The sequence below is a fragment of the Alligator mississippiensis genome, chromosome 8 (genome assembly GCF_030867095.1).
Source record: "Alligator mississippiensis isolate rAllMis1 chromosome 8, rAllMis1, whole genome shotgun sequence".
Lineage (NCBI taxonomy): Eukaryota > Metazoa > Chordata > Crocodylia > Alligatoridae > Alligator > Alligator mississippiensis.
The window spans coordinates 25478766-25506250 of record NC_081831.1 but is presented as its reverse complement, the minus strand read 5'-3'; the positions used below and the strand labels follow the sequence as shown (position 1 = coordinate 25506250).

Below are 27485 nucleotides of genomic sequence, written 5' to 3'. Positions count from 1 at the left end.
AGGTTAATACGGTGAATGACACTGCCTCACCCTCCAACTTGGGGCTGTCCAATGTCTAAGCGAGTGGTGCCCAACCTTGTTGCTCCATGGACTGGGTGATTGTTGTGGGGTGGTTCTGTGGGCTGGATCCACTGTGGGCCTAGACTGGTGCATGGGGAACTTGGGCCCAATCCAGTGCATGGCGGATTGGGTCCTGGTCCCACATACCACCCTGTGTGGGATCAGGCCTACTGCCCAGCCCCAGTGCTGCCAGGCAGGATCCGGCCCCATTGTCCCCCACAGCCTGTCTCCGACCCAGGAGCAGGAGGAGGATTCCAGACCTGTGGGGAGCCTCATGGTTGGACCACGGGGATCCACAGGCCGGTGCCTCAGCCCCCGTGCCCTGCCCTGGGTGTGTCCCCAACGCCGCTGTCTCTGCTGCCGCCCGCACGGGGCCGGGGATGCTCTAGCAGCGCCTCGCCTCGCCTCGCCTCGCCTCACCTCACCTTCCAGGCAGAGACGAGTGCAAGCAGCGCAACCCCGGCTGCAGCCTACCCCCTGCGGCTCCCACCTGCGTGCCTGGCTCTGGCGGTGAGGGTCGTCCTCGAATCGAGAGGTTGACGACGCCCGGGCGTTGCCATGACGATCTTGGCGCGCAGGAGCCCCTCGAGCACGGGTTCGCTTGACGGCTACGCCGTTGCTATGGTGAACCCCGGTGAGCTGGGATCTCGGCAGCCGGACCCGCAGCCAATAGCGAGCCAGCAGGGTGGGGCAGCGGAGCCACCTCCTCCTGTCCTCCAGGGGCGCCTACACCAGCTACCTTTCAAGTGTGGCCCTGCTGGGCTGCCGTAGGTAAGTACAGCATCGACGCCGGTTGTTCTACCAAGCCATTGGGAACCACCTGGTCCCTTTTGACCAATCAGAGGGCAAGAGAGTGCTGGCGACGCCCACTGTATAATTGACAGGTTCATCGGCCAATAGCCTCTCTCTCCTGTCTCCAGGATTGAGGTGAGCGATCCTTATTTCAACTAATAGACATCGGCGCTGATCTTATTGACAGCCCATTCCGCCATTGGCATTCGGAGGGGGCTTTAGACGGATGGACGCCGCTCCCTATGGAAAGCCAGAGCGGCCTTGATTGACGGCCCCCCTCCTCCAACAAAGCACGAGTGCCTGCAGAAGTTTCCTCCTCCGGGGGCGAGGGCAGAGGACTCGGGTGGGCGGGGTGAACTAGCCCGGCCACCAATGGCGGGCAAGAGGGGGTGGGCCCTGGCGGCCAATGCGGTCGGGAGGCGGGGCTGGCGCGAGGCCGTTACCGTCTGGTGCAGGTGGCGGGGAGCGGGTGCGGGCGCGGGGCCGCCATCATGAGCTACTCAGGTGAGGGTGGGGGGCCCAAGATGGCGGCTGCCCGCGCTCCCCCAGGCCTGAGGGCAGCGCCCTCCCCCCCCGCAGCCTTGGCTCTGGCTGTGTCGGTGCCCGCGGGGTCGTTCCGGCCGTGCCTGCGGGCAGGGCGGCTCTGCTGCTGCTGCTTCCCCCAGGCGCGCTGGCGGGGGCCCTTGTTCCTTCCGTTCCCCGGTTGCCCTCGGCGGCCGCGCTGCGGGCACGAGAGCGCGGTCGGCCCGCGGGTAGGGCCCCGGCGAGAGCCCGCCGCCGGGCCCGAGCAGGGGGACCGGCCGCGGGAGCGGCTCGGACGAGCGCGCCAGGGGGGAGCCGGGTCCCAGGAGCCAGCGGAGGCTGCTAGTGTCACCGGGTCCGCGGCCCAGCAGGGGCAGGAGAGGGAGGCCACTGCGTGGTCCCGAAGGCGGGCGGAGGGCAGGGGAGACTTGCACCTTCTCGGGAGAGAAGCCCTTTGCCAGAGCGACACGGGATGTGGTGCGGTCATGCCCGTCTCCATCTCCTGGGGCCTTGCCTTCCCACCCACTTCCAGTAGTGGCCTCTGGGCAGCCCTGGGGCCGAGGGCTGGGCGCCCAGAGCTCGTACCTCTTGTTGCAGCGTTGGGAGACGGCTGCTATGCTAAGAAGGGGAACCGTTAGTGGGCCCTCGTTGCTGAGTTATGCTTTCACATTTTTTAAAGGAATGAACCTACTGTCAAGGACAGAGGTGTCCCAGAGCCCACTGGCCCCCCTCAGGCTAGTGGGGATAAAGTATGCCTCTTTCTGTGACCAGCACTGGTGTGTTAGCATCCCACCTGGCTGCCTTTGACTTCTCAACTGGAGTGACAGGGTTGGCCTTCAGCAAGTGCCTACAGACAAGACAGCCTGTGGGCTGGATGTGGATCTGGCTTGGGCCTGCTGGGCTTTGTGGGTGGTGGAGATGGGCTGGCACAGCTGAGAGCTGCCCATCCTCTCTGCAGTGCCCCCTTCTACAGCTCTCCCTGCTGCTCATGCCTGTGCTTACCTTTGCTGCAGAGGGGCTGGGGATTTGCATCAAGGGTTAATGCAGATGGCTTGAACACTGGGGGGAGAAGGGACAGGGATCTGCAGCCATTAGCAGCACCAGCCTATGGTGGCAAGAGGTTGCTGACTCCTAGTCTTGACTGAGGCTTGAGCCCCTTTTTATGAAACGCAGTAACCACTCTGCTAGTACGTCTCGAGTTAACATAAAGGAAACCATTGCATTAGCGGTGTCAGGTCCCTAACCCAGCAGAGCTCAGAGCTGATAATGCTGCTGGAAAAACTTCTCTTCTAGGATGGAAGTAGTCTTACTCTGATTTAAAATACAGTGGATAGGCTTTAGGCAAACTAGTGGAGTTAGGGCTTTAAGTCTTGCATTGCCCGACACCTCTATGTCATGTCAGTTTCCGGGGGTGTACGCTGGTGTTAGGAGGAAACTTTTGCCCTGTAGCTGAATCCACACCTGGATTTGCCTGCCTGCTTGGTTCACTTTGTGCCCCCACAATTGGCTGCCACTTCTGCGCTAGGCCTGTCACGTGGTTCTAGGCTTATGGGTTATGAAGCTACTATCTGGGGATTACCTGGTTTTTACAGAGTGGAAGGCTTTAATTTAAAATCTGTTTCTATCTGTTAAGGCTTTGAGGCAGATTGCTGGAGTAATTAAGTTTATTGAATGCCTCATGGGAAAGTTGTATATCAAGGTGTTTTAAACAGTGGGGTTTTTTGTTTTGTTTTGTTTTTTGACACTTGTAAACATGAAATGATTCAGTTCCTGTATGCTGACTGTAACCTGGCTCTGGTCATGTGTCACTAAGGCAGTGGTTTTCAAACTCTTTAGATTCAAGACTCCCCTCACTAGCTTCAAGGAAAATGCTGGCTTTTGGCTTTTGTTGTTTTTTCTGACTATGGAAAAACGCTATAGCGAGTCTTCTGTTGCAGAGAACTTGGACCTTCTGACCTGTTGTCATCTTTTTGCAACCCCATGGATTCCTGTTTGAAAGCTCTGGGTTGATCTCATGGATCGTCTATAGGTGTTGGCACAACTAACGGTGCAAATGTTACGTGTCATCCTTAAATGGATCTCACAGCATCCTGTTTGAGAGTCATGGAACTAGAAGGGCATGCACTTTGTTGCTTTTCCAGGTCAAGCATCTTCCATTTCTCTGCACCCTCCCCTTAAATTTCTTGTATGCCAGACTCCTGTTTCCTTCTACTTCAAGGCTTCCTACAACTTGCCATCCCTTTCCCATGCCAAATATGCCATGATATCTTCCCCTGTCACCTGCCAAAGAAGCTGTTTAAGCAAAGCCATCTGCTAACATTTTGTGTTGTCCCAGCCAGGAAGAACTCTGGGATCTGGCATCATGGCAGGTGAATGGCTAAGTTGGGGGTTTATTGTTGCATGAAAGTTAAAGGGGGCTGTTCAGTAGGTTTATAAAGAGCTTTGAGATGCTGTGTGTTGAAAAGTACAATATAAATTTGCTTCTGTGATGCAGCTTTGGAACTTCCAAATAGAAATACAGTGGGTTACATCACTTTTATCTTAAGGTATGCCTCTATCCTTGAATTAGGAATGCAGTTCATGCTGGTAGGTGAAGCTTTTCATAATGTATTTCTTGACTGCAACAGCCTATTAAATTTCAGATAGTGAGGTCAAATTATTCTCCATTTGACAAGCTTCTAGTAAATGACTCTGCTAATCATGGATTTGTGACTTGTCCTAAAATTACATGACTTTGAATGTCCAGAACTCAGAAAGTTAACTTTAGAGCTCCCCTACCCCTTCTTTTAAAGGCTCAGGTCCCCCATGGCATTTGGATTTTGGGCTCTGTTCTGTGCCTATTCAGTATGCTGTCAGTGATATAGATCCGTTTCATAGTAGCTAGGGTCAGGAGGGACCTGAACGGATCATCTAGCCTGACCCCTGCCACAGGCAGGAATGAATGCTGGGTTCACAAGACCCCAGACAGGTGATCGTCCAACCTCTTGAATTTGCCCGAAGTAGGGGTGAGGACCACTTCCCTGGGAAGTTGGTTCCAGATTTTGGCCACCCTAACTGTAAAATATTGCCTTCTGATCTCCAACCTAAACCTATTCTCCATCAGTTTACGTTGCATGGATTATAGGATTACTTTTTTGGTGGGGCGAGGGAGGGAGGGACATATAATACTTGATTAATAATGTGGAACTGTTTCTAATGACTCATTTGGAGAGTGTTTCTGGGGTAAGCATCCTTGCAAAATGAGGGTCCAAATTCCAGTTTAAAAAAAACCCCTAACTGTCTTTTTCCCTTCAGAGCAGAGTGCACATAGGAATTCAGTGCCAGAAATTGCCAGCCACTTGAACAAGACAGTCAGAGCCTCAGTGCTTTTGAGAGGGAGGGATATAACTGTAGCTACTGGGGCACCAAAGTGTGTCAGGAATTCCAGTAAGACCAGGCAGTCTTGCTGATACAAAATGGAGTTCCTCATATTCACCACTGATTCAGATCCATGCACATACCAGCTGGTGGAGTTAATTGGGGCCTGACCTATGTCCTTGCTTTACAGAACAGAGGTGAGTGGTTCTGAGCCTTTTTAGACTTGAGGCACACCTCGGTAGACTTGAGGTGCCCCTTGGAAAATGCTAGCTCTTAATTTTCACTCATTTTTGATGATGGAAAATAATAGAGCAATTTAACTGTTGCAAAAAACTAGGAAAAACCACAACAGGGCAGTAATATTATAAATTCCTATTTGAAATCTCTGGATTTATCTTGTGAATCCTGTTTGCACACCTAACAGTGCAGCCTGTTTGGCACCCTTGAACGGATCTCAAGGCCCCAGAAGCTCCTGTGCTCCCAGTGGCTAATAGTTTGCTCCACACTCGGTTGAACAGGGTGGGTTAAAAATCACTGAGGTTATACCAAACTGTAATTCTTGGTGGACTTTTTGGTATGTTTAGAGTTCTTCCCTGGTATAACTTGAATTAACAATTCTTATTTCTGTTCCTTTCTGTAGTATTTACATATTCATTCATTTCCTTTTATACTATTTTCCTGTACAATCTCCTGGTTGATTTCACTGTTGATTGTTGTAAGTGCTATCTACAATTAGGTAGCTCTTTGGTTGTTAAATGTTTAGCTTGTAGAAGGAGCATGGCTTAGAGTTTAGTGTGTTAGCTTGTGTATCTGTGATGGGAGCTGATTTAAAACGCATGCAAACATTTACAAGCTGAGTGAAGAAAAACATCCTTATCTTTGTCCTGGCAGGAATCGTGAGACAGTGCTCCCCCACACATAAAAGAACTGAGACAACAATCCTCTGTTACATAAGACTGTTCTTCCAGTGGGTATGATTGTGTTTATGCATTTATCTAGATTCATATGAACACAAATAAACTGCTTGCTCTATCTCAGCCAGGGTACTACAAGTTCCTTTAAGGTGCAATACTGGCACTTTTAGGTGTACAAACGCCTACTATGATTCACAAAATAAACTCAGAGCTTTCACATTGGTATCCATGGTGTCAGACACTTGTTATGTGCTTTCTGAGTTCTTTGCAACAGAAAAACTATTATGTTTTCCATAGTCGCAAATTTGAATGAAAGCTAAGAACCGGCAGTTTCCGAGGGAATTTTATGTCTAAAAAGGTTATGAGCCAATGCTATGGACAATAAAAGTTTAGTTTCACTTTAAAGGTGATAGTTGAAGAGGGACCAGTTGTACTTGTATCAAAGACCATTCTGGCTTTTGTGCAGTCTCAGAAACCATGTTTAAAATGAACATCATGGCTTGTCCCTGATTACAGTTGGAGCTGAAGCAGGTTTAGCATCAGTGTGACTGTACCAATCAATAATGGGTAACTTTATATTGCAGAAAAGCTGTGGAGAGCACATCCCAGCTCTCAGGCTGGACTGCCATGCTCAGAGCTAGTTACTGGTGTGGACAGCAGCTTCCCTTCTAGTCTACAGTGGCATCATGTGCTGGCCTATGACTTGAACCATAGACAAGTGGTATCTCCAGTTCCCAGCAGTGATCTTCCTGTAGCTCAGAAAAACAGGCAGTGCCCATTCACAAGTGGAAAGCTATCCCTGTAGTCTCAAGAGCCAGACACTTAAGCTGGAATTTAAAATTTGTGAGGCAAGATGGTGCTATCCAGTATGTGCCTTTTACTTGTCATTGATATGGGTTGGTCAGGCTTTGGCCTCTCAGTTTAAGGGTGTCTGGTGTGAGACAGCTAGATGGGCTGCTGTGATGCTGGGGATGTTCAGAGTTGAGGATTCTTGAGCTTTAGCTACAGCTGCTGGAATTACTGTGTAAACTTGGGTTCTGACCACTCTTTTGTTTCTTTCTAGGTTATGGAGACTGGAATTCTGGGACAAACAGAGGTAAGTATAGGGAAATCTAAATAATCATGAGCATGGGTCATTAATAAATGAAGGTGGTAGAAAAATGATTAAGCATGACAGATTTCCACAGGTGAAATCTGTTCCCTATATCTGAGTTGTATCTGCTTAAGTTGCTGTCAGATGAAGCCTTCTGTTGTGCCTCACTGAGTTTGTTGGTTCTATCCTGATTATTCAGGTCAGCAGAACATGCCCAGAACCAGCTTCCTTCAATCCTTCTATCTGAAATCTGTCCTCCATGAAGTGGCACTGAGGATTGTCAGAGAAGCCGCTTTCTTACTGTGCTACAGTACTGAATTTCTAGTCTGTTGTGCTAGTCCAGTGACTTTTAGTCAGAACCTGCTCACAATGTCTCTAGAATAGTAGTGGCCCTGACTTTAGGGAGAAACTTAAAACAGGTTTGTTTGCAAATCCTTGCTTTTTTCCAGAAGCTGAGCTGATCTTGGCCAGGCTGGAGAGCTGTGCCTGACTACACAGTAGAACCTTGCTGATCTGCATGTTTTCATTGGCACACCAAAAGAAAGACTGAGTAGCAGGGCAAAATTAGCAGAACATTTGTATTACTATGACTGCAATCAAGTCAAATGCTGGTTCTGGTCAGTGCACAAAACACAAAATTGTCCCTTCTCCAGTCATTCAAGGATATTATGACCTGTTTGATGCTTTCAGAGCTAGTTGAAAGATTTAATCACTATTTCCATTTTCAACCAGCAGTCCTTTTTGCAAGATACAGCAGGGTACTTGCTAGCACAGTTTTATCTGCCTAACAGTCTCGCCTCAGAGAGAGGTACAAAACAGGTAAGTAGTGATCACTTTCTCTTCTGAGAATCTTAGTCCAAGCTGACAGGACAGAAGAAAGGCAAGAAAGAAAATGACTAACCCAGATTGATGCACCAGGATGCAGGCAGAGCCAAGGGTAGAATCCAGATGTCCAGAAGTTAGCCAAATGCCCTGTCTCCTAGACCAGTGGTTCTCAACCTTTTTTTGTACCAGGACCCATTTGTAAACATCAATGATCCAGCCCCACAGTGTGTAGGGAACAGAGTGGGTGTGTGGGGCATGAGAGGGCCCCAAGCCGTCCCCTACAGGCTGAAACTGCAAGAGAAAAGCCACGTTTTCCCACACTTTTCTTCTTTTAAAGGAGAATCCATTTTTAAAGTTTGTTCCCAATTCTCTCATATATTCTTGTGACCCACAGGTTGTGAAATGGTATCCTAGACTAAGGATTTTCAAGTGACCTGTCCTGCTGGAATTCAGATGTTTTCACTCGCAAAATCCGGTTATTCTCCTGAAAAAGGTCCTCCATGTATTGTCCCAAGGGCCTGCTAGGTCCTGTAACGTGGTTGTATAAGCAGGCAGCTTCTATTCAGCGAGTATAAACTTTATTCATGCTGTCAGCCAGGTGATCAGACTGGCCAGCAGCACGGATAGTGCAGAGTTAAACACAAATCCCACGTGCATTTCTGTTTTTACTTGTTTTAGTACATTAAAAGTGCTTATATAAATCTCCATCATTGCCTATTACTTGCTGGTTATTGAACTTTATAATTAGCCTCTTTGTCTCTTTTACGCAGTTTTGGTTGTATTGTTCTACATGTTTTCCTCATGATCAGTCATGTTTGGTGCCAGGCACATTTACAATTTACTGATTAATAAACTTATTCAAACACAGTGCACCCTAAGCATGTATTGTTTCAGGTTTGGTCATACTATCCTATGTGCTTTTATCTACTCTCGCAGTTTGTATTGATTCCAATCCTCTTGGGATGTTCTTGAAAAACTCCCAAGTGTTCTGGTGTTCTCTTCTGCCCTTCATATAATGTAGGGCCTCCAAGCTTTTATATCTTTCTGGCCTGCCTTGTGGGTCACACTATGAAGCGATACAAATTCTTAAAACTGTTCTAATGGCTGCAAAATTCGGTACATAAGTCAGAAAGGGGAAATGGCATGGAACCTGTCTGCTGTTTCACTGTTTTTTTACCTTTATCTGCAGTCTTAGTGGGTAGTGGCTTCCTCTGCCACCCAAGACTGACACAACAAACCCATTTCTTTCCTTTACATTTGGGCCAGAGAAGGAGCAGAATTGCCATGAGACAATGAGCCATGTGAACGTATAGTACTTGTCATAAAATTAATAAGGGTTTATGATCTTGGGAAGTCCTGCATGTCTCTAGAAGAATAAACTATAGACAGCACCATATAATCCAGGTGGAAAAAACTCAAGTCTATGAAGTGAGCTAGTGAGTTCAGAACTGTGAAATTCTTCTGACTTCATATGGATGGCTCCTGACCTCTCTTGTCAGAATGTTGCATGGGTTTGCCTCTCCACTGGTTCTGTCTTGAAGACACCATCCTGTACCCCCTTCTCTCCCAACTCACACTCCTCATACACACCTAATCATTTACAGCAGCGTTAGCTATAATTTCAGAAGGTAGCTGGACCTTATTCTTTCATGATGCTTTATCCACTGAATGGATGGTGATTGGTGGAGGGCTCTGCATGTCATGCTACAGCCCATTCCTGACCAGGAGGAATGAGACCAGGCATTGCAGGTTTAATGACATACATTTTGGCAAGGGAGGATGATGGAATGTTACTGTGTAGTTCTGGGTTTGTGTAATACTGGCCACAGAGCTTTGGGGCACCCACACTCTTAAAAACAAACCACAAAAATACCCTTGGCAGGTGACTTGTAAACTAAAAACAGATGCATTTCAAAATATATCTAAATATTATGTGGGCAGAGACAGTTTTGGAGCTCCTAAAATTGAATAAATGTTAGCTGAGTCACTTCATTGGAAATTTAAATGTCTCTTCTCTTATTTCAGGTTACGAAGGATATAGTTATGGATATGGATACAGTCAGGATAACTCTGGCAATTATGGGTATGGTATGGCCAGTTCAAACTCTTGGGAAATGCCTAATTCAGACACTGACATGAACCCTAATGCTTCCACTGGCACCAATGCCGATCTAGCAAAAATTAACCAGCACGTAGATATGGTGTCTCATCTAGAAACGGACACGATGCAAGGACACTATGGCTCAGGTGGAGACAGGTGAGTGTAGAGCTCAAGCTGAAGAGGTTCAGTAATAGCTAGGCTAGCATCTGTTCCCAAGGAAAACTCCACTCTAAAGTACTTCTGTCCATCTGAATGGGTGCCTCTTCTTTCTCAGCCTTGTTCTTGCTTTGTCTTTGCACTTTGGCTGGTGTGAGGAATGGGTCAACAACCAGTTGGCTCATATACTTTCCCTTTTATTATCTGTTTATTTTTTAAGTGAAGCATTTGTACCCAGGCTTGAGAAGCAAAGTATCCTCAATGGCCTGACTGGTGCATTCACTAATGCAGCATCTCATGAAGTACTCTTGTTTGATACACTTGAAAATAAACCTTATACTGAAAATGAGCAAAGCATGTTCCTTAATATTTTCACTTGTGGGAGCTTGCTAATGTATGTCAGTTATTTTTTTTAGCAGTGCTATCATTCTGCACATGCCTCGCTTGATCTTAAATTTAAGATCAAGTTAGTCCTGATTTTTAGAAGTGATGTTTTACTCTGGTTCTGGATTGTTGTTTGGGAATTTGGTGCAGACATCCAGATGAGGTTAGGAGAGGAGTTTAACATTTTAAAATCTGAAAGGTGTTTAGTGCTAGCAAGGGGTATGCTCTCTGTCATTGCTTCTTGTGTTCAATTTAAAATGAGTTTCTCTTGGCTGTAATACTTCCGAGACAGCTGCTCATTCTAGGTTGTTGTGAATTATCTGTTCATCCTGGTCAGTCTGTTTCAAGTTCTTACATCCAAGTATCTTCCTTGTGTACAAGAACTCATTTGAACAATAGCAGATTTACATCCACATAGAACAGGTGGGCAAAATGGTGGATCTGGCCGGTGGCCAGACTCCATATCCCAGCAGCCCTTGCCTGTGCTATTCCAGCTGATCTCCATGAAGGGGGGAGCCTTGACAGAGCAGGGCCATCCTGGCCCTGTGCTCTTTGCGTCTCCATGGGGACCAGCCCAAGCAGCACTGGCAGGGCACACAGCTGGGCAGGGAGCTGCTCCAGGGACAAGATTTTGTGGTGGTGATAGTGCAGGGCCAGGTCAGAGCTGCAATTTGCCTGCACACCCCTGCTCACAGATGGAAACGGAGTCTATCATGGGCCCGATCTGGCCTGTGGTTTAGACTTTTTGCCTACCCCGATGTAGAGAATGTTCCTGGCTACCTCCTGTACAATTAAAACATAGTCTCTTAATGGTAAGACTTGATACCTAAAAATGTCTCTCATGGCATTCTGCATCCTTTTGTGTTAAGTAAATTCAGGTTCATTTGCAACTTGACATTGTTTTTTTGAATCTGGAACTTAGTTTCTTGGTTTTTTAGATAGTATAACAAGAACTAAGAAAGATTGTTCAGCAGTTGTGAATGGCCTGTGACTCGTTGATTGTATATTAAAAAGTGTTATGCTAATTGTAGTAATGGCATAGATGACAAATGTGCAGTGGACTTCTGAGTCTGATGGAGGCAGTTGCTTATGCTCTTGCCTCAAGCAGACTTTGATGGAGTCATTTGTTTACCTTTTAGTCTAAAAGTATATTTTTGGGGAGAGGAATGGATCCTTGATGGGCCCCAGGTGAACAGGTAGTTTATCTTTCTCAGATTTTGATTTCTTAAATGCAGGATCCTACAGGGTTTTTTTTTTTTTATCCTTTATGTAGGCAGTGCAACTAGCAGCTGCTGCTCCCATCCTTGAGCATCATGCAAGCCATTACATTTATTTCTGCTAGACCTCAATTTTGTCATGGCAGATGGGAGTTGGCCATTAACTCTGTCCTTTAACCTTCAGTGAAAGCAAGAATTTGTCAAAAATCCTGGCAGTGTGGTAAACCATTTTGGGAACAATGGGGTGAGAGCAGTGGTTTCATTTCATAGGATCAAAAGAGGCTCTGGCATTCTGTAAATGGGCACAAGTAGCTGCACTGTCTGAAGACTTAGTTGGTTGCCAGTAGCCTGAACAGGTGTGTTTGGGGGTTTTTTTGTTGGTGTTTTGTGTATCTATTTGGAGTGGTTCTCTTCTGGCCTTGCAGTTAGGATGATGTCTCCTCCTCAGCCATCGTTTCTTTCCTCTTTCCTTGCTTTCAAGCCCTCACTATGAAGCATAATTGTTAGGGTTTGTGCCCCGGTGATCAGTCCTAGTTTGCTGTTGTGTTCTTGCTTCCTTGTGTAACGTGACCCTTTTGTGCTCTGCTCTGGCGACTGTGAGTCTTCCTCGTACCACGGGTCAGCAGTCAAAGCAGTGTGCTGTCAGGAAGAACGTTATAAATCTTTCCTTAAACTCTGGTATGTCATGTCTGCTGGAGCCTAGGGCTCTGTCAACTCCTGCAAGAGGATGGACAGAGCTACTACTTTAGTACTACAGACTTTTTAAGTATAAAACACTGGCAGGTTTAGTATTTATGAAACTGTCCTGCTTACCTTGCTTTTGTAGGAAATCTATTGACCAGTAGTAACATGGTTTAATATGTGCCTGGAAAGAGTTTTACCAACACAAGATGATCATACCAGATTAAGTGCCTATACTATATTATACTATATAATTGTGGCCTTGAATTCTGCCAGAGAACTTCAATGTTTACCTGTTGTCTGTATAAACCCATTTCTCCTCACTATTCAGAATAGAAGGGGGAAATGGAATTATTGTTCTGTAGTCTAATTAGCTTTGTGTTTCTTTTTAACTCTTCAAGTTGTTCAGTCTGATTCAGGTGTTGCTGACAGGAAAGTAGGAGGAGGGGAGGTGAACCAATTCAGTCTTGCTGAAAAAATCTGAATTTCTGCCCAGTTGAAAATCTACAGTTACCTCTACCTGAGGAACCTTTGCTCAACTTAGGATCTTTTTCTTTAAAAAGATCAGCATGTGACACTGTCAGAGAAACTGAAAATTAGCTTTGAGGGACTCCTAGCTCACTAAGCATATTTGAAATCTCACTGTAAAATTGTGATCCTTCTGTGACGAATGGAGGTTGAACCGAATCCCTGCTGCTCTGAATCATTCTATTTATGCCCATCATCTGGCCCTTGCCCTGTCCCGTCCTGTCTCCTGCTGCTGTATCACACAAGGAAAACCTCCCATGTTGAGTGAAACCTCTGAGCCTTGTTTGCTATAAATGAGACTGGAACAGTGCTGTTGTTTTTTTGTTTAACCTCTCTGCTGCCATTTCTTGGCAGGCTCATGGTGCCTTATATGCTACTGACTGGATTCCTTGCTTGCTGTGCAACTCTTGCAGGTATGATTCATATGAGTCCTACGACTCAAGGTCTTCACTGAACGACCGTGATCTGTACAGATCTGGCTATGATTACAGTGAGGCTGAACATGACAACGACAATGCCTATGAAGGTCACTATGACAACTACTATGGGAACCGCAGGGACCAGTACCACAACAGAGCACGGGACGACTTTGGCCAGCGGGGTCAGAACTGGGCCAGAGACGGCCGAAATAACAGACCCATGGCATCTTCCTATTCCGGGCGTATGGGCGGACAATGGAATGAGCCGCCACAGCCTATGGGAGGGCGGGGCCTTGGCCCCCATGGCTCCCATAGGCTCCCTTCCCTCTTCTCGCACAACATTATCCCTGAACTCAGCATGTTCCAGGGAATGCGAGGTTTCTCTGGAAACCGCTTTGGAGGAGGCTTCATGAAACAGCGAATGAGGAGAAACTGGAAAATGTGGGACGCAGACTTTAAAGTAAGTACCTGTGCACTCCCTTCATGCCCCGTTACCTCCGAGAGGTTAAACACTTCCCAGGAAAGCACTCGTGCTGGTCTGAGTGCACCGGGCCCTGCTTCCTAAATACTATCAGTCCCACTGTGTAAAATTTATCTCTGTGACTTGGTAGCTTGGCATCTTGGCATTCTTTCTAAGTTGTTTGAAGAGGCCCTGTTCCTTTCCAGTGCCACACTCATACACAGAACAGTTAAAGTAAAAGCTTTGCAGATGAAAGATGGAAAAATGTGTGTATTTTTGGTTCATGCTGTAGGAAAGCAGCCTGTTGAAGGACTGTGCAGTGTGATCTCCTTCCCAACTGACTCTGTCAAATAACTGTGTGTTGTAGGGAAGCTTAGTGCAGCATACAGACATTTCAAGGTGTATTCACAAAGTGTATTATTAGTTACAAGACCCCATCCTCGTCCAGCATTTTTTTTCAGGGACTGATGGCTTTTTTTTTTTTTCCCTGGTGCAGATGCAGAAAAAGAAAATTAAGAAAGATCCCACTGCCAAGAAGAGAAAGCAGACAAACAGCTCTGATGAGCCTGACACCAAAGCAGCAAAAACAGATGGCTCTGACAATTCTGACTCTGACAATGGTAGGGACCACTCTCTGCTGGGTAGCAGCTTGGTTTTTAGTCCTGATAGGAATTTATTTCCCTGACTGGGATGCCATGACTGGGATTCCATTTTCTCTTGCATAGCTAGTTCGGTGGTAAACTGTTAGTACCATTCTGTGAGCTGCTGAGCTGTTCTTTTTGAGTGGTGACATGTGCCTTGCCTTTCAGAGGAGGGGACAGAAGGAGAAGCTGCAGAGAAGGAGGGCTCCAAAGCTGTGAGTAATGCTTGGATGCTTAAACTTTTTCTACAGTTAAGACCATAGAGCAGGGGTAGGCAATTATTTTGGCTAGAAGGCCACTTCAGGAATTTGGGTGAGCCGTTGTGGGCTTGGGGGCAGGGAAGCAGAAGGTGCTGACATGGCATGGGGACACACACACGCACCCACTGTTGGGAGCACCAGACAGCAGGTGAGTGGGGTCTCCTTGGAGATCAGCCAGGACCCCCCATTGGCAGAGCACACTTGGCTCGGTGGATGGGATGGGACTGGGTGGGCAGGAGGAGCAGGCTGGGGCTGGGATCACTGGACAGTTGACAGTGTGGGGCCAGGGCCCAAGGCAGAGTCACAATCCACTCCCTGCAGAACAAGGATGTCACTGCCCTGTGATCCTGGCTCCTGCTTGCTCATCCTGCTCCCAGATGCCACTTCCCACCTGCCTGCGACCCCATCACATCCACCCAACCAAGTGTGCCCTCCCCATGGGGTCCCCACTTTATCCATTCTGTCTAGCACCCCTGCCAACAGATGCAGGGCAGATGGGCCAAGGTGCCTGGGTCTTCTGGTGGTGGAGACTGTAGTGGCAACAGCTGGAAGGAGCAGCCATTGGGACTGCCTTGAAGTGGAATGCAGACACCATGCCGCCCCCACCCCACTGCACACAGGACTGGGTGGGTTGAGTGACCTGCTATAGGCTGGATAAAATCCCTTGGTGGGCTAGATCTGGCCTGCAGGCTGTATTCTACCCATCCCTGCTGTAGGGATTGATGGAAATAGAGTAGCTGCAGCAGTAGCGTGAGAGCAAGGTGCTATGTGTGGGATAACTTTCTCCAGTGGAAACAGCTTGTCAGCACTTAGAGGCAACTATGAGATGATGCTCCCCACACATCCCTGCCTGTGAAACTGGCACCTGTCACAGGGATGTGCAGGCAGCCGATTGTGGCTGTACTCTGCGCTTGGCCAGGTTGGGTCCATGGACAGGTCTGTGGATGGACAGGGAGCAAGGGGCTGGGATCCCTAGCCAAGTGGCAGCAGCCCATGGAACCGAACAGTAAGAAGCAGCTTCATGGCTGATGGGACCAGGCATTGGCAGCTGAAGGGCCCCAGAGCCAGCGAAATGCAAGGGGCTTCCACCAGCTCTGAAGTCCTGGTAAGGGATCAGCTCTTTCTGTGGATGCCCCGACTCCTGGCACTACATGGAGCTGAGCATTAAGTTTGTCTGAACAGTGCCAGAAGAGAGACATAAGTAAATGCCATTTGCAGCCCTGGGTGTGGCAGGAAGGAGCTGGGGATGGCAACAAAGGGAGTGCAGGTGGGAGCTTGGCAATGGATCAGGGCTTGAGAGGCAGCAGGGAGCAGTGGAGGGTCTCAGCCATGTGAAAGGGAAAACATGGGCCAGGTTGAGCAGGGCTGCATGGGGCACATCAGCAAGTGCCAGGTGAGGGCTACACAACAGGGGCTGCACTGGAGATGCTGGTGCAGTTGGGGCGATTAGGAGCAGCAGCTCTGCGAAGGCAGCACAGGACCCTGCAGCCTGTGTTTGGCACCAATGCCCCCTCCAAAGATTGGGGCAGGTAGGTGGGAGCAGCTGCCTTTGTGCTGGGGCTCTTTTGGTGGGTATGTCTAGCACTATCGGGCATTCCAGCTTGGGCTGCTCTCTGCACCTGGGCTGGGCGCTGAGGGATCTGTTGAACAGTTACAAATGTCCAACTCGGGATCCTTAAAATTCTAGTTTATTAGGCGGATTGAAACACTGTAATCATAAACCTTGGGGCTGGTCCACACACACACATGCACACACATACACACACACACACACACACAGTAGCAGGCTACAGAGTCAGGTATACCTATCCTACAAGCGCTGGAGTCTGTCATTGAGGCTTCTTTCAGCGTGGTGTTATCTTCCAGAAGGGGGTCGCCGGCTGGTCCTTCTGGCTGGACAGGTCTGGTTGAGTTGGAGATCAAGAGGGCGCCACTGAAGGTCACTTCTCACTGCCTTTTATCTGTCCTTGGCAGACTTTGGTGACTCCCCAGTTTTCTGGTTTGCCCAATCCAGGGGTCATTGACCCTCGTGGGACTTCCCCCCCCCCTCGGTGGCTACTGGACAGCATCTGTCAGCCCCAGGGGTCATCTGCATGTATGTGCAGGTTTGGGAGTCTGTTGATGAATTTAGAATAGGGCTCTGGGAGTGGTCGATCTGGAGATATTCAGCCCAAAAGTTGGTCTCTGGTGTTGATTAAGTCAGGCCAGGGCTTCTAGCCCTTGATCAGTGAGGTATAGAGATTTCCCGGTTGTTACCCTGTCTTCTATTGAGTTCAGCTTCCAGGTGATAATTGCTGCCTGCTTCCATGTTACACATTCAATCACTGATTCACTCACTCTTTCAGAGGCCAGCCTGATACAGGGAAGGGCAGTTTGATTCCTGCCTTTGTTAACAATGTTACAATGTATAACTTACTAAAACACATTTAGTTGAAAGTTGAAAGGTGAGGAGTATAAAATATAAGCTACAAATGCCATGGCACACAAATAGATAAAAATACTAAACTACAAGGGGAGATACAAAATGCACACATACAAATTTTAAAATACAATTCCTTATCTTAAAGTGAAAGAGAGAGGAAGGAAGAAAAGGTAGAAAAAGAGAAACATATCCAAAGAGGGGAGAGCAAATGCAGGCAAGAGGAAAAGGGGGCTTTCTGCTACAGGAGCAGCTGCCTTTGTGCTGGGGCTCTTTTGGTGGGTATGTCTAGCACTATCGTGCATTCCAGCTTGGGCTGCTCTCTGCACCTGGGCTGGGCGCTGAGGGACCTGCCATAGGCCAGACAAAACCCTTCTGTGGGCCAAAGCAGGCCATATTTTGCCCACTCCTGCCTTAAACCATGTGAATAAGGAGTTTGTTGAAATATGGGTATGGGATGGGGAGGAACTGTTATTGTCACCATTCATCAGGTTGGGCGAGCAGGCGGTGTTTCATCAGAAGCTAAGAGGGGTTTTGTGTTTCGGGTGGCAATGTTAGCTAGGAGACATGAGGTTATTTTGCAGTGTACTCTTGCATCCTCTATTGGCTGACTGTTTATAGCTGGATGCTTTCAATAACTCCTTCTTGGAATTGTATTTTAGGAGGGTGAAGATGAAGAAGGAAAAGATTCTGAAAAAGGTGAGTCTACGTGCATGTATAAAAGCATGCTTGGAAGATGGGCATTGGTGCTCCATTAGGGGAGGCCTAAGACTTTTAAGACTATCCTTCCACCAAGCATAACTTTTCTGCTATTTGGGGGCCTCTGCCCTGGAATAAACAGTTCAATATTATTCTGTGGATGGATTCAATTCCAGCATTGCCCTGGACTACTTTCTTCAAACCCATTTAGTTTCACTGACCCCTTCTGTCCTTATCTGTCACCTTTTGGCTTCTCTCTGGTGACCTAAAAGCTGCAGTGGTCTGTGCACACAGTACCTGATTGTGGGCACACTTTGTCTGTGGGTATAGTGCTAGAGTAGGGGATGCTGCAGGTCAAGATGGAGGGTAACCGTGTCCTGTGACTGCCTGGCTCCTGTCCTGTGCTAATGGTCCTGCGTAAGGCTTATAGTATCTACAGGGAGAAGGATGCAGTGCTTGTTCCATAGACAAGGTAGCATAGTGCAGTGGTCAGGGCATTAACTTGGGATTTTGGAGTTTCCTGCTGTGCCGCAGACTGGATGTAGAATAAATCACTTAGCCTGTCTGTCCTTGCTGGCAGGAGAGGGCTGCTGAGAAGAGCAGAATGGCCTCTTTCTGAAGGAAGAACTTCCCTGAGCAGAAACCTGATTGCAAGCTGGGTGCTGACTGGGTTCAGTATTATGGGTAGTAGTATACGCGGCTGTACTCCAGGGGTACTGCCATGTGATAAGGGAGCTTCTGCCCTGTCCTGAAAGTTAGCATAATTTAATTCTTCCTATCTAAGCCTTTTCCTGCCAGCCTTCACCATGTCACGTACAGATGGCAGAGGGGTTGGAGCTGCTATCTCTTAAAACAATCGCACCCATAATTGATCAAGGCCGGGGTAGCTTCCCCTTCTGACAGCAGAAGCATTACATTGTTATAAATACACTATTTTTTTTCTTCCATTGTGTATCAGAGGCTGGATGATGAAAAAATGCCTCTGTTTCATTGTACTGAAAGCCCAGAGGGGGGCAGGAGAATCTTCTAATACCCAACTCGTGTGCCTGCTCCAGCAGCCATCTTCTAGTGCTGAGGCATCCCTTTTAAACCAACTCTCCAAGCTATGTGGGTTGGTCAGGTGGGCAGCTAAACTTGTCCAGGTAAATCCTCCTCCATCTCAAGTACTGCCAGAAAGTACAACCTGTCTTATTTGCTTAGGTGCTCTAACGATCCAAGAAGAGATCAGTCAAATCAAGCGCAAGTTGCAAGCGGGCAAGAAAACTCAAGACAGGCAGAAAAAAAGGCATCGGGATCGGATGGTGGAAAGGTAGCCTTTCACTCACCTGAGTTTAAGGAGTATGTGCAGTAGGTGGAGCATGGGCCAAGGAGATGGGTTTTGACTTTCAGCCCTGGCTCCAAGGGCCTGTCTGTAGAATCTTGGGCATGTTACTTCACCCTCCCCACTTCCAAAGTGCACCTCATGAGAAGCTGTTGACACAACAGTAGAATATAAGTACAAGAGTATTTACTATCTTGAAACAGAAAATGGAGAACATCAATCCAGTATACAAATCCATCGAGCACTGACATCTTGAATACTGTGGGTAGTTCTGGTCTCCACACCTCAAAAAAGAATTGGAAAAAGTACAGAGAAGGGCAACCAAAATGATCAGGGAGCAGTTGCCATACCAAGAAAGACTGAAAAGGCTAGGATATTTCAGTGTGGAAAGGAGAAAGCTGGGGGGAGATATAAAAATAAAAGGTCTATAAAATCATGAAGAGTCTGGACCAAGTGAATAGGAAACTTGTTCACCAAGTCTTAAGCACTAGAACTAGGGGGCACCAGCTGAAATTAGTAAGCAACAGGTTTAAAACTAACAAGAAAAAGGACTTTTTTATATAACAATTAACTTGTGGAACTCATTGCTGCAGAAAGTGGTGGAGACAGACAGCCTAGCCAGGTTCAGCAAGGGACTGTATACATTCACGGCTGATAGCTCTATTAATGGCGGATACCAGGGAGGGTACTGAATTAGGGAATAGATTATTAGAGATACCTGGTTTGGTGCTCTCCCTGTATAGTATCCACTTCTGCCACTGTCAGCGATAGGATACTGAGCTAGATGGACCATTGGTCTAATCCAGGATGGCTTGTATGTTCTTAATTGTCTGTCTAGTTCAGGTGTTTAGATAATAAAGAAAGAACAGTTATACAGGAGGGTCCAGAGATGTCACCAGACAGAAACTTGTCTGAATAGATGGAGATTGAGTGACCCATTGACCAGTCAGTCAATTAAGTAGCTGATGGTAGAGAGTTCTTTAATGTAGCAGATCATGCTGTAACCAGTCCAGTGGCTGAGCTCAACACTGCACAGCTCTATCAAGGAGGGCAGCTGACTGTTGGGACATAAAAAAGCTGTACCACAGGGGTGCACAATGTGGGCATTGAGGGCCACCTGCAGGGTGCATGTCCCCTTGGAGAGTTGCCATCCATGGGATCCACCCTGGTTGGATGTCTGCCCTGAGTATGCCTAGAAACTGGATGGTGTGTTAGATGCACCTGTAGTTTAATGAGTCACTGCAAAATGAGGGCACAGGGCTCAGCATTCCTCTCTTCAAAACCTTTGTTGTTTTATAAAGAATGACAGCAGGCCCCTGAGACTGCCTTGATCAGCCACCCGTGTGTCCTACTGTGGTGGATTTATTGTCACAAAATCTTTTAAATTGAGACCTGATCCATTTCTGAAGGACCTAGTAATGGAGGCGGAGGGGAGGGGATTGCTCATGGTGCCTTTTGGAGTCTAGTTGCTCTAGATCAGGGGTGGGCAAAATGTGGCCTGCGGGCCAGATGCAGCCTGCCAGGTCATTCTATCCAGCCTGCAGGGCCCTTAAAAAATTTAGAAAATGAATACTTATCTGCCCCCGGCTGCCTGTCATGCGGCCCTCGATGGCTTGCCAAAACTCAGTAAGCAGCCCTCCACCCGAAATAATTGCCCACCCCTGCTCTAGATGATAAACTGCAGGAAGGATGTGGCCCTAGAAGCTAGGCATAATACTATTTGAAAGATACTACACCTGTAAAAGGAAAATAGCTGTTGTCTGTGACAGGGAGCCTGGAATGGGGTCTAAGCTTGAGGGATCATTTTCTCACCTGGGTCTGACTCTCTCGGTAGGATTCAGTTTGTTTGCTCGTTGTGCAAATATCGGACATTTTACGATGATGAGATGAATGAACATCTGGAGAGCAAATTCCACAAGGAGCACTTCAAATTTGTTGGAACCAAACTGCCACAGCAAACAGCTGACTTTCTCCAGGTGACTCTTTGGTTATGTTCTTCTCTTCTCTAGGCTGTTGCAATGCAGTCTCATTTCATGTAGTTTGCTGGAGACCTTAGAAAAGACTTCTCCATTTGGTTATGAATGGATACTTTTAAGTAGTCCCAGACAGTCCATATGTGAATATGGATCTGCTTTTACAGTGTGGTTAGAACTGAGCAACAGTAGCTGAAAATTGCCATCTCTGCACTGTGACTGAGCAGGTTACTTACCCCCTGCCCCAGACAGGCATTTGGGCTGGAATTTAAGGTTGCAGTATCCTGAAGTGGGCCACAGTTGTGCTATAGACTGAGGATGCAAACAGTGAGTGCTGTTTTGAACTGGTACAGTCTGGTGCATGTGGTCCCATACAGCCAAATTGGTAGTAGGGTTTTTGTTTTTTGTACTGGGCAGGAATATGTCGCTAACAAAACTAAGAAAACAGAAGAGCGCCGTAAAGCAATTGAAGATATCAATGCTGTTATTCAACAGATCTACAGAGACCAAGATCTTACCCAAGGTAGGAGTCACTTCCCATGCTCTGACTTCTTGATCTCACAAAGCTACTTGAAGGCATGGCTAGAAACAGCTGCTTAATGGGGGTGGGGGGGAGAAGGGAGGCTGCTGTGAATTTCCCTGCCTGTGTTTGACTGAATGTATTAAATACACCCAGTTTGCAAGTAGCAAGTTGGAAAACTGATGTGGGGTCAGTCTGGATTCTTTCCTAGTCACTGTTATTTGTAAAGGTTCAGCAGATCTGGTTTTGCTGCTGACAAGTCAACAGAAGTGCGAAGCTATGAAGTCAGCCAGGTCCATCTTAGCTCTGTGCACTGCAAAATGGCAAACAGGACTGGCTTACAGGGAAGAAGACTTGGCTGTGAGGGGCCAACAAGAAAAGGAAGGAAGGATTTTTTAATTTAAGATAATGAAATTGTCTCATCCTATCAGGCACAGAGCAGACCCATTAAGTAGTAAAATGCATCTTCCTGTGTAGCCAACTTCCAAGGCAGACCCATGCTTTAAAAAGCTATTGTTGGCTTGTGGAAAGCCAGAGTTTTGATTAGGAACAACTGTTTGTAGCTGGCCCCTCCTTTATCCTCCTGCCGCAGAGCTCTGCTTTTAATGTCCTCTATACTTAATTTGGATAGCATTGATTTCAGGCTGGATGAGCTTGCAGGAACTTTTCTCTATGTTGGTAAAGAATAAAAGCTGCTCGGTGTGTTGTCTACATCCAAGCCAGTTAAGTCACCTGGCTAGTTGAAAAAGCCTTGCCTGTTATGTCGGTATGCTGATACAGCAGTGACCTGCAGTGTTCATCTCTGAAGTGTGCAGCCACATGCCTGTTTAGTTGGAAATACGCAGTGCTTTCCTCATCTTCCTGGATCAAGTTCGGGAGTTGTGTTGTAGAAAATACAGTTTCTGTGAGCGTGTGCATGTGTTTAAACAATAAGTGTGCTCAGGCTGCTTTTCAGAACTTGTGTGGTGGCAGAGGTGGGAACGGAGGACCTCAAGCTAAATCCTGATGAACAAAGCTCTTTCCTTGTTTCAGATATCAGCATGGAGCACTTTATTAAAAAAGTGGAGGCTGCTCACTGTGCTGCATGTGACCTCTTCATCCCAATGCAGTATGGCATTATCCAGAAGCATCTGAAGTCTCTTGACCACAACCACAACCGTAGAGTAAGTGTGTTGCTAGCAAGATGTAATGCTTGTCATCAGCTGGCTGAACAGGTACAGAGACTCCTGTCCCTACAGCGGGAGTCTGTTTTCCAATAAAAGAGTTGGAGTACTAGCTTGGATATAGTTGCATTCCTGGAGCCTGTGGTAGGGGGGAAAGTGTCTAAAATCAGGAATTAAAGCAGCTAATGTTATTGTTGCTGTCATTATTATAGAATTAAAGCTGTCTGCATGGCTTTGCTAGTACTTTATAGTAACTTCCCAAATTACAGTTGGGACACCACAGCGTGGTTTTAGTGTTCTACAGTTACAATACAGTCTTCGCTTGTTCAAAAAGGTGTTGGCAAGGTTCCACTTGCTTACAGCCAACTTTTCAAATCGTGCAGTGCAACAGAAAAACCTGCTACCAGGGCCTCAGGCCTTCCACAGCCTGTAGGCGGAAAACCCAGTCCCTGACACTGGGGGTTTTGATGTGTTGGGAAGTTTTGTTTGAAACTATAGTTTTAAATCCAAACAGAGGACTGATGGAAATATGGTGAAATGAGCTGTAGCTACTGAAGTGGTAACCTCCCCCACTACAAGAAAAATCAGCTCTGGTCTCTTACGGGTTTTTGTTTCCCCTCTCACCCCTTCCCTTTAGGCCATGATGGAGCAGTCTAAGAAATCATCTTTAGTAGTTGCAAGAAGTATACTTAACAATAAACTGATCAGCAAGAAGCTGGAGCGGTACTTGAAGGTAAGTATTGGTAGAGGAACCTGGATTGAATAGAGCACCTCCTAGCTACTGCGTTACAGAAATTTCTTACTACCTCAAGCTGAATGTCTTAAGTACCTTTCCAATAAAATGTCAGACTCAAGTGTTGGTTTGAGTTGCTCCATTTTGTTGGATGTAAGTTTTAGTAGCCAAAAGTACTGTCTTCTTTGTCTTCCTGACAGCACAAACAGCTGTTCTAAACAGACCAATTGGGTTTTTAAATCTTTCCACATTAAGTTTGCTGTTCTGAAAGCAGGCTGCTCAGATCAGCAGAAGTGTAGGACTCGAGCACCCTCTCAGGCCTTGTTTGTAGCCATGAACTTATGCGCATACTTTCTCTAACAGAACAGACATTGGTAGGTTAAGATGATGCCTGTGCTTTTAAGGTTGGCTAATGTAGGAATTGTTGGGGTTAAACCCTCTGCTTCAGTACAAATACTACCTGGTCTAGAAATCTCTTCCAAGACCAGTGATCAGCAAAGTCACTCCCTGTAGGAAGTTTGCATGTACCTGTATCTACTTCAGTGTGAAATTCCTCCCTTGACTGGAGTGACTCCAGCCAAGTGGGAAAGTGTTAAGCTTGAGTTTGCCAAGAATATGTCCAAGTGCAGCTGCCAAGTATAATTCTGCCCTTACTTACAGGGTGAGAATCCCTTCACAGATGATCCAGAAGAAAAAGAGGAGCACGAGGAAGGCGAGGGTGGAACCAGAGGAAATGCAGAAGGAACAGTTGAAGAGGGAGATGAAAACAAGGATGATGAAGAAAACTGTGAAGAAGAGAATCAAAATGAGGAAAGCAAAGATCAAGATGAAAATCCAGAAGTGGAAGCAGCTGAGAATCTGGGGGAGGAAGAGGACATGGGGATGGAGACAGAGATAGAAGCAGGGACACAAGCAGAAGCACAAACACAGGCAGAGGCAGATACAGAACACCCAGAGGAGCAGAGTTCACAGGCCGAAGAGGAAGCTTTCACTGGTGAGGAGGAGCACCTGCTAGAAGGAGGTGAAGAAGAAAGCAAAGGACTTGCTGCAGCAGACAAGGAGCCTGCAGAGGAGGAGCCTCCAGAGTGAACTCTGGATGGGGAAGATGATGTGCTTAACACATGACAGACTTTTTATTTTAAAGCATAACTGCCTCCGTGAAACCTCATAGCACTTGTTTTTGGTTACTATCCTACTAAACTTTCACCTAGTTACAGCAATTGGAAACCTTTATCTGTAAAGTGTTTTTGGAAATAGATTTTTTTTACCAAACCTTCATTTTAGTAGCTAAGTTTTGTGCAGTCTGAGTTTTTAGATGGCTTTGTACTAGGAGAATTTCCTTTTTAGCATGTGTACAAAAACTGCTGATGCACCATATACAACATCACAGTCTGGCAAATGAAACTTCTTACCATCTCCCCCCAAGAAACTTTTATATATTTTAAAAAGTGGTTTGTCCCTTAGCCAGTCTTTCTGGAACTGCTGGAAGCTCAATTTCAGAGTTTTAAATTCTGCAGTACATTCTGTAAGATTCTGCATAATTCCCATGTGACTGTAGTACTTTTCCCAATGTTTTACTCTTCCTTTCAATGCAGAGCAAAAATAAGTGGTGTTGACATTGTATTGTTTGTAAAATGCTTCCATTCAAAGGTAAATGTTCCAGTGGGTGGAGATAAAACACTACACTGAGATTACCCCATGTGTGTGCCTTAATTTCTGAAGGTAGAGGTGAGTAGAAAGTGTCCTGGCATTTCTTAACAACAAGTGGAAACTCTGAAATGCAAGACTACTAAACTGATGGAACACAGACTGTACAGCTGACAACTGTGGTCTGCTACAGTAAGGGGTAAGTTTAGCTTAGCTTTGCCACTGATTGCAGAAGTTGTCTTCTTTCTCCAATGCCCCATGCCTCGTACTGTAAAATCAGGTTAATATACCCTAAGATCTGCAGGCAATAAGTGATATATGCCTTGAAGTCAAAAGGAAGTTTAGCACAAACTCAAACCTTAGCTCTGCCAACAGCAGAATAATTTTTTGTATGAAGTCTTTATGCTGGCTACAGGAACATAGGAAAGTAGTGCTGGAAGGGATCTCACAAGGTCATATAGTCTACCCCCCTGCTTAAGGCAGGATCGTCCCTGACTAAACCATCCCAGGCAAGTGCCTGTCCAACCTACTTTTGAAAATATCCAGGGATGGATATTCTACAGATTCTCCAGGTAACCTGTTACAGTTCTCGGGCACCTTCATCATCAGAAAGTTCCTCCTAATCTCCAAACAAAGTTTCTCCTGCTGAAGCTTGAGGCCATTGCTTCTAGTCCTATCCCCTACAGCTACAGAGAGAAGCCCATCTCCATCTTCTCTGGAAGTGCCTTTCAGGTGTTTAAAGACTATTATCAGGCCCCCCTCCCCAGTCATCTTTTCTCAATGCTCTTTTATGGATGGGTTGTGAGGGTGGGGGAGCCTTCTGCATTTTTGGGACAAGTTCTCAAGCTTTTTGGTGGTTTCGGCAACAGAGCTTATTGCCAGAAATAAGTAATGTAGTGAGCGGTGGTAACTGATTAGTACTTTATGTCCCCGTCTTCCATTTTCTGATTGCATTCTTCCATGAAATACAGGTTAGCTCAGATGTAGGACATAAGCAAGCTTACTAAATTCAGCCTAATAGAAATGGCAGGGTGACAGGGCAGTCTTGAGAAAATTGGAGTAAACTTCCTGAAGCAGACTTCAACCTAGAAGTTATGGTGACTGGTCATGATGCTGCCAGATGCCAAGTTGGAAGGAGTGTGTGTTTTAATCATTCTGATATTGCCCTTGTTTGTTCAGTACTATCAGTGTTTCAGTATCCTACTGGTGAAAGCTTATTACCCACAACAGAGTTGAAAGCAGGAAGGCTTTAAAAGAAAAGATGCAACAATTAAAAGTTCTTTTCAAAAAGAACTGAAGAACCTTGGACACTGCTCCTGGGCCTTATTTTCTATCTTTGCTTGTAGTGGTTTCTTAACTAATTGCTTCTGCTGCACAACTCAACCTTGTGTTGTCTTGCTCCTTAGAAATAAGTTAAAGGCCATCTTGCTGTATTTGTAGAAAATAAGACTTGGCCCTTCTCATGCAGCTCCCTGCTCAGTTGTGATATTAACATTCTTGTCACTCAGACTTGATTTCTGCCTTTTTGCTGTCCTGCCTTGCTTCAATCAAAACAGGTCTCCTGGTCTGTGAAGCTTAGAGGCTGTCTGAAGGTTTGTATTCTGGCTCATTCTGCAGATGCATTAAGACTGTTTGGTTTGGTCTGCACTAGAGGTCATTGTTATGCACTGCAGTGGGGTGCACCAGCTTCTGCAATTGCAAAATGTTTAGGGAGCTAGCTTCCTCCTGGAGTAGTTGATGGCATGTCACTGCATGTTATAACCAAGATAGCTTTCCCTGGTCAGCGCTTGCCACCTGCTGTTCCCACCGCCGCCGCTGCGTCCTCCACCCCCGCGTGCCTCCCCCCCCCAGCCTCCGGGGGCATGTGTCGTTCATATCCCTTGTTGAGTCACTGCGTTAGAGCCTAGTGATAGTGTAAGAGTTATACAGTTGCGATGGACCAGAAATTATGCAAGAAGCTAGGATTTCTTAGGGTGATTTTTATTTTATTTTATTTTTTTTTTTTAATTGGACCAAATATGTAGCTGGGACAAAGCCTACTGTAGTAAAGCAGGGTGTTATTGCTCCATTCCTGACCACTGATCCCTCTGCTACTCCAAAAGGTCTTGCATTGGAAAGCTTGTCTTAACTGCATTTCAACTACATCATTGGTCCAATAAAAGATTTCACCCTAAGAAATACTTGCTTTAGAGCCCAGTGGGCAGAACGTGGGAGTGACGCTCAGGATATCTGCATTCTAGTCCCGGCTCTGCCACCGCTCATCCAGGGCACCTCAGCTGATTCCCTTTCCAACCTGACAAGGAGCTCTGCAAATAAAGAGCACAAGGTGTTGTTACCATCGTTGGCTTGTGAAAGGGAAGAGGACATAGCACGAGAACTGGGCTTACTTGCCTCAGGACACACTGCCTACCAGGGACCCAGGCTAAGTTTCTCAGCCCTATGCCACAGGCCTACCTGGAGGTGTCAGGAGTCCCACAGGCAGTTGAACCCAGTCTCCCCACAGCACAGCTGCACTATGGCACTTGTACACCCCCTGCTACCTGTGTACAGCCCTGCTCTTCTCATACAACCGTGTCCTTGGGAAGGCTTCAGGCAGGGTG

General features: G+C 46.7%; 1 protein-coding gene across 9 annotated transcripts; it reads left to right on the top strand.

Annotated features, from left to right (window-relative positions):
- The first annotated feature begins 1270 nt into the window (after positions 1 to 1270).
- Positions 1271 to 24932, top strand: AKAP8L (A-kinase anchoring protein 8 like). 9 transcript variants are annotated; one of them, XM_019486322.2, is made up of 15 exons: positions 1275 to 1356; positions 5623 to 5702; positions 6709 to 6741; positions 7958 to 8056; positions 9589 to 9820; positions 13044 to 13509; positions 14006 to 14129; positions 14319 to 14365; positions 17492 to 17528; positions 18729 to 18837; positions 20684 to 20825; positions 21240 to 21345; positions 22375 to 22505; positions 23143 to 23238; positions 23899 to 24932. In XM_019486322.2, exons 4-15 carry the CDS (start codon positions 8017 to 8019, stop codon positions 24325 to 24327), a joined length of 1959 nt encoding a protein of 652 aa, XP_019341867.1. In that variant the 5' UTR covers positions 1275 to 1356; positions 5623 to 5702; positions 6709 to 6741; positions 7958 to 8016; the 3' UTR covers positions 24328 to 24932. The 9 variants fall into 9 exon arrangements, with proteins under 9 accessions (XP_006274252.1, XP_019341867.1, XP_059588433.1 ...); XM_059732450.1 differs by having other exon boundaries at positions 7188 to 8056; XM_059732449.1 differs by having other exon boundaries at positions 6709 to 7557.
- Positions 24933 to 27485: the final 2553 nt, after the last annotated feature.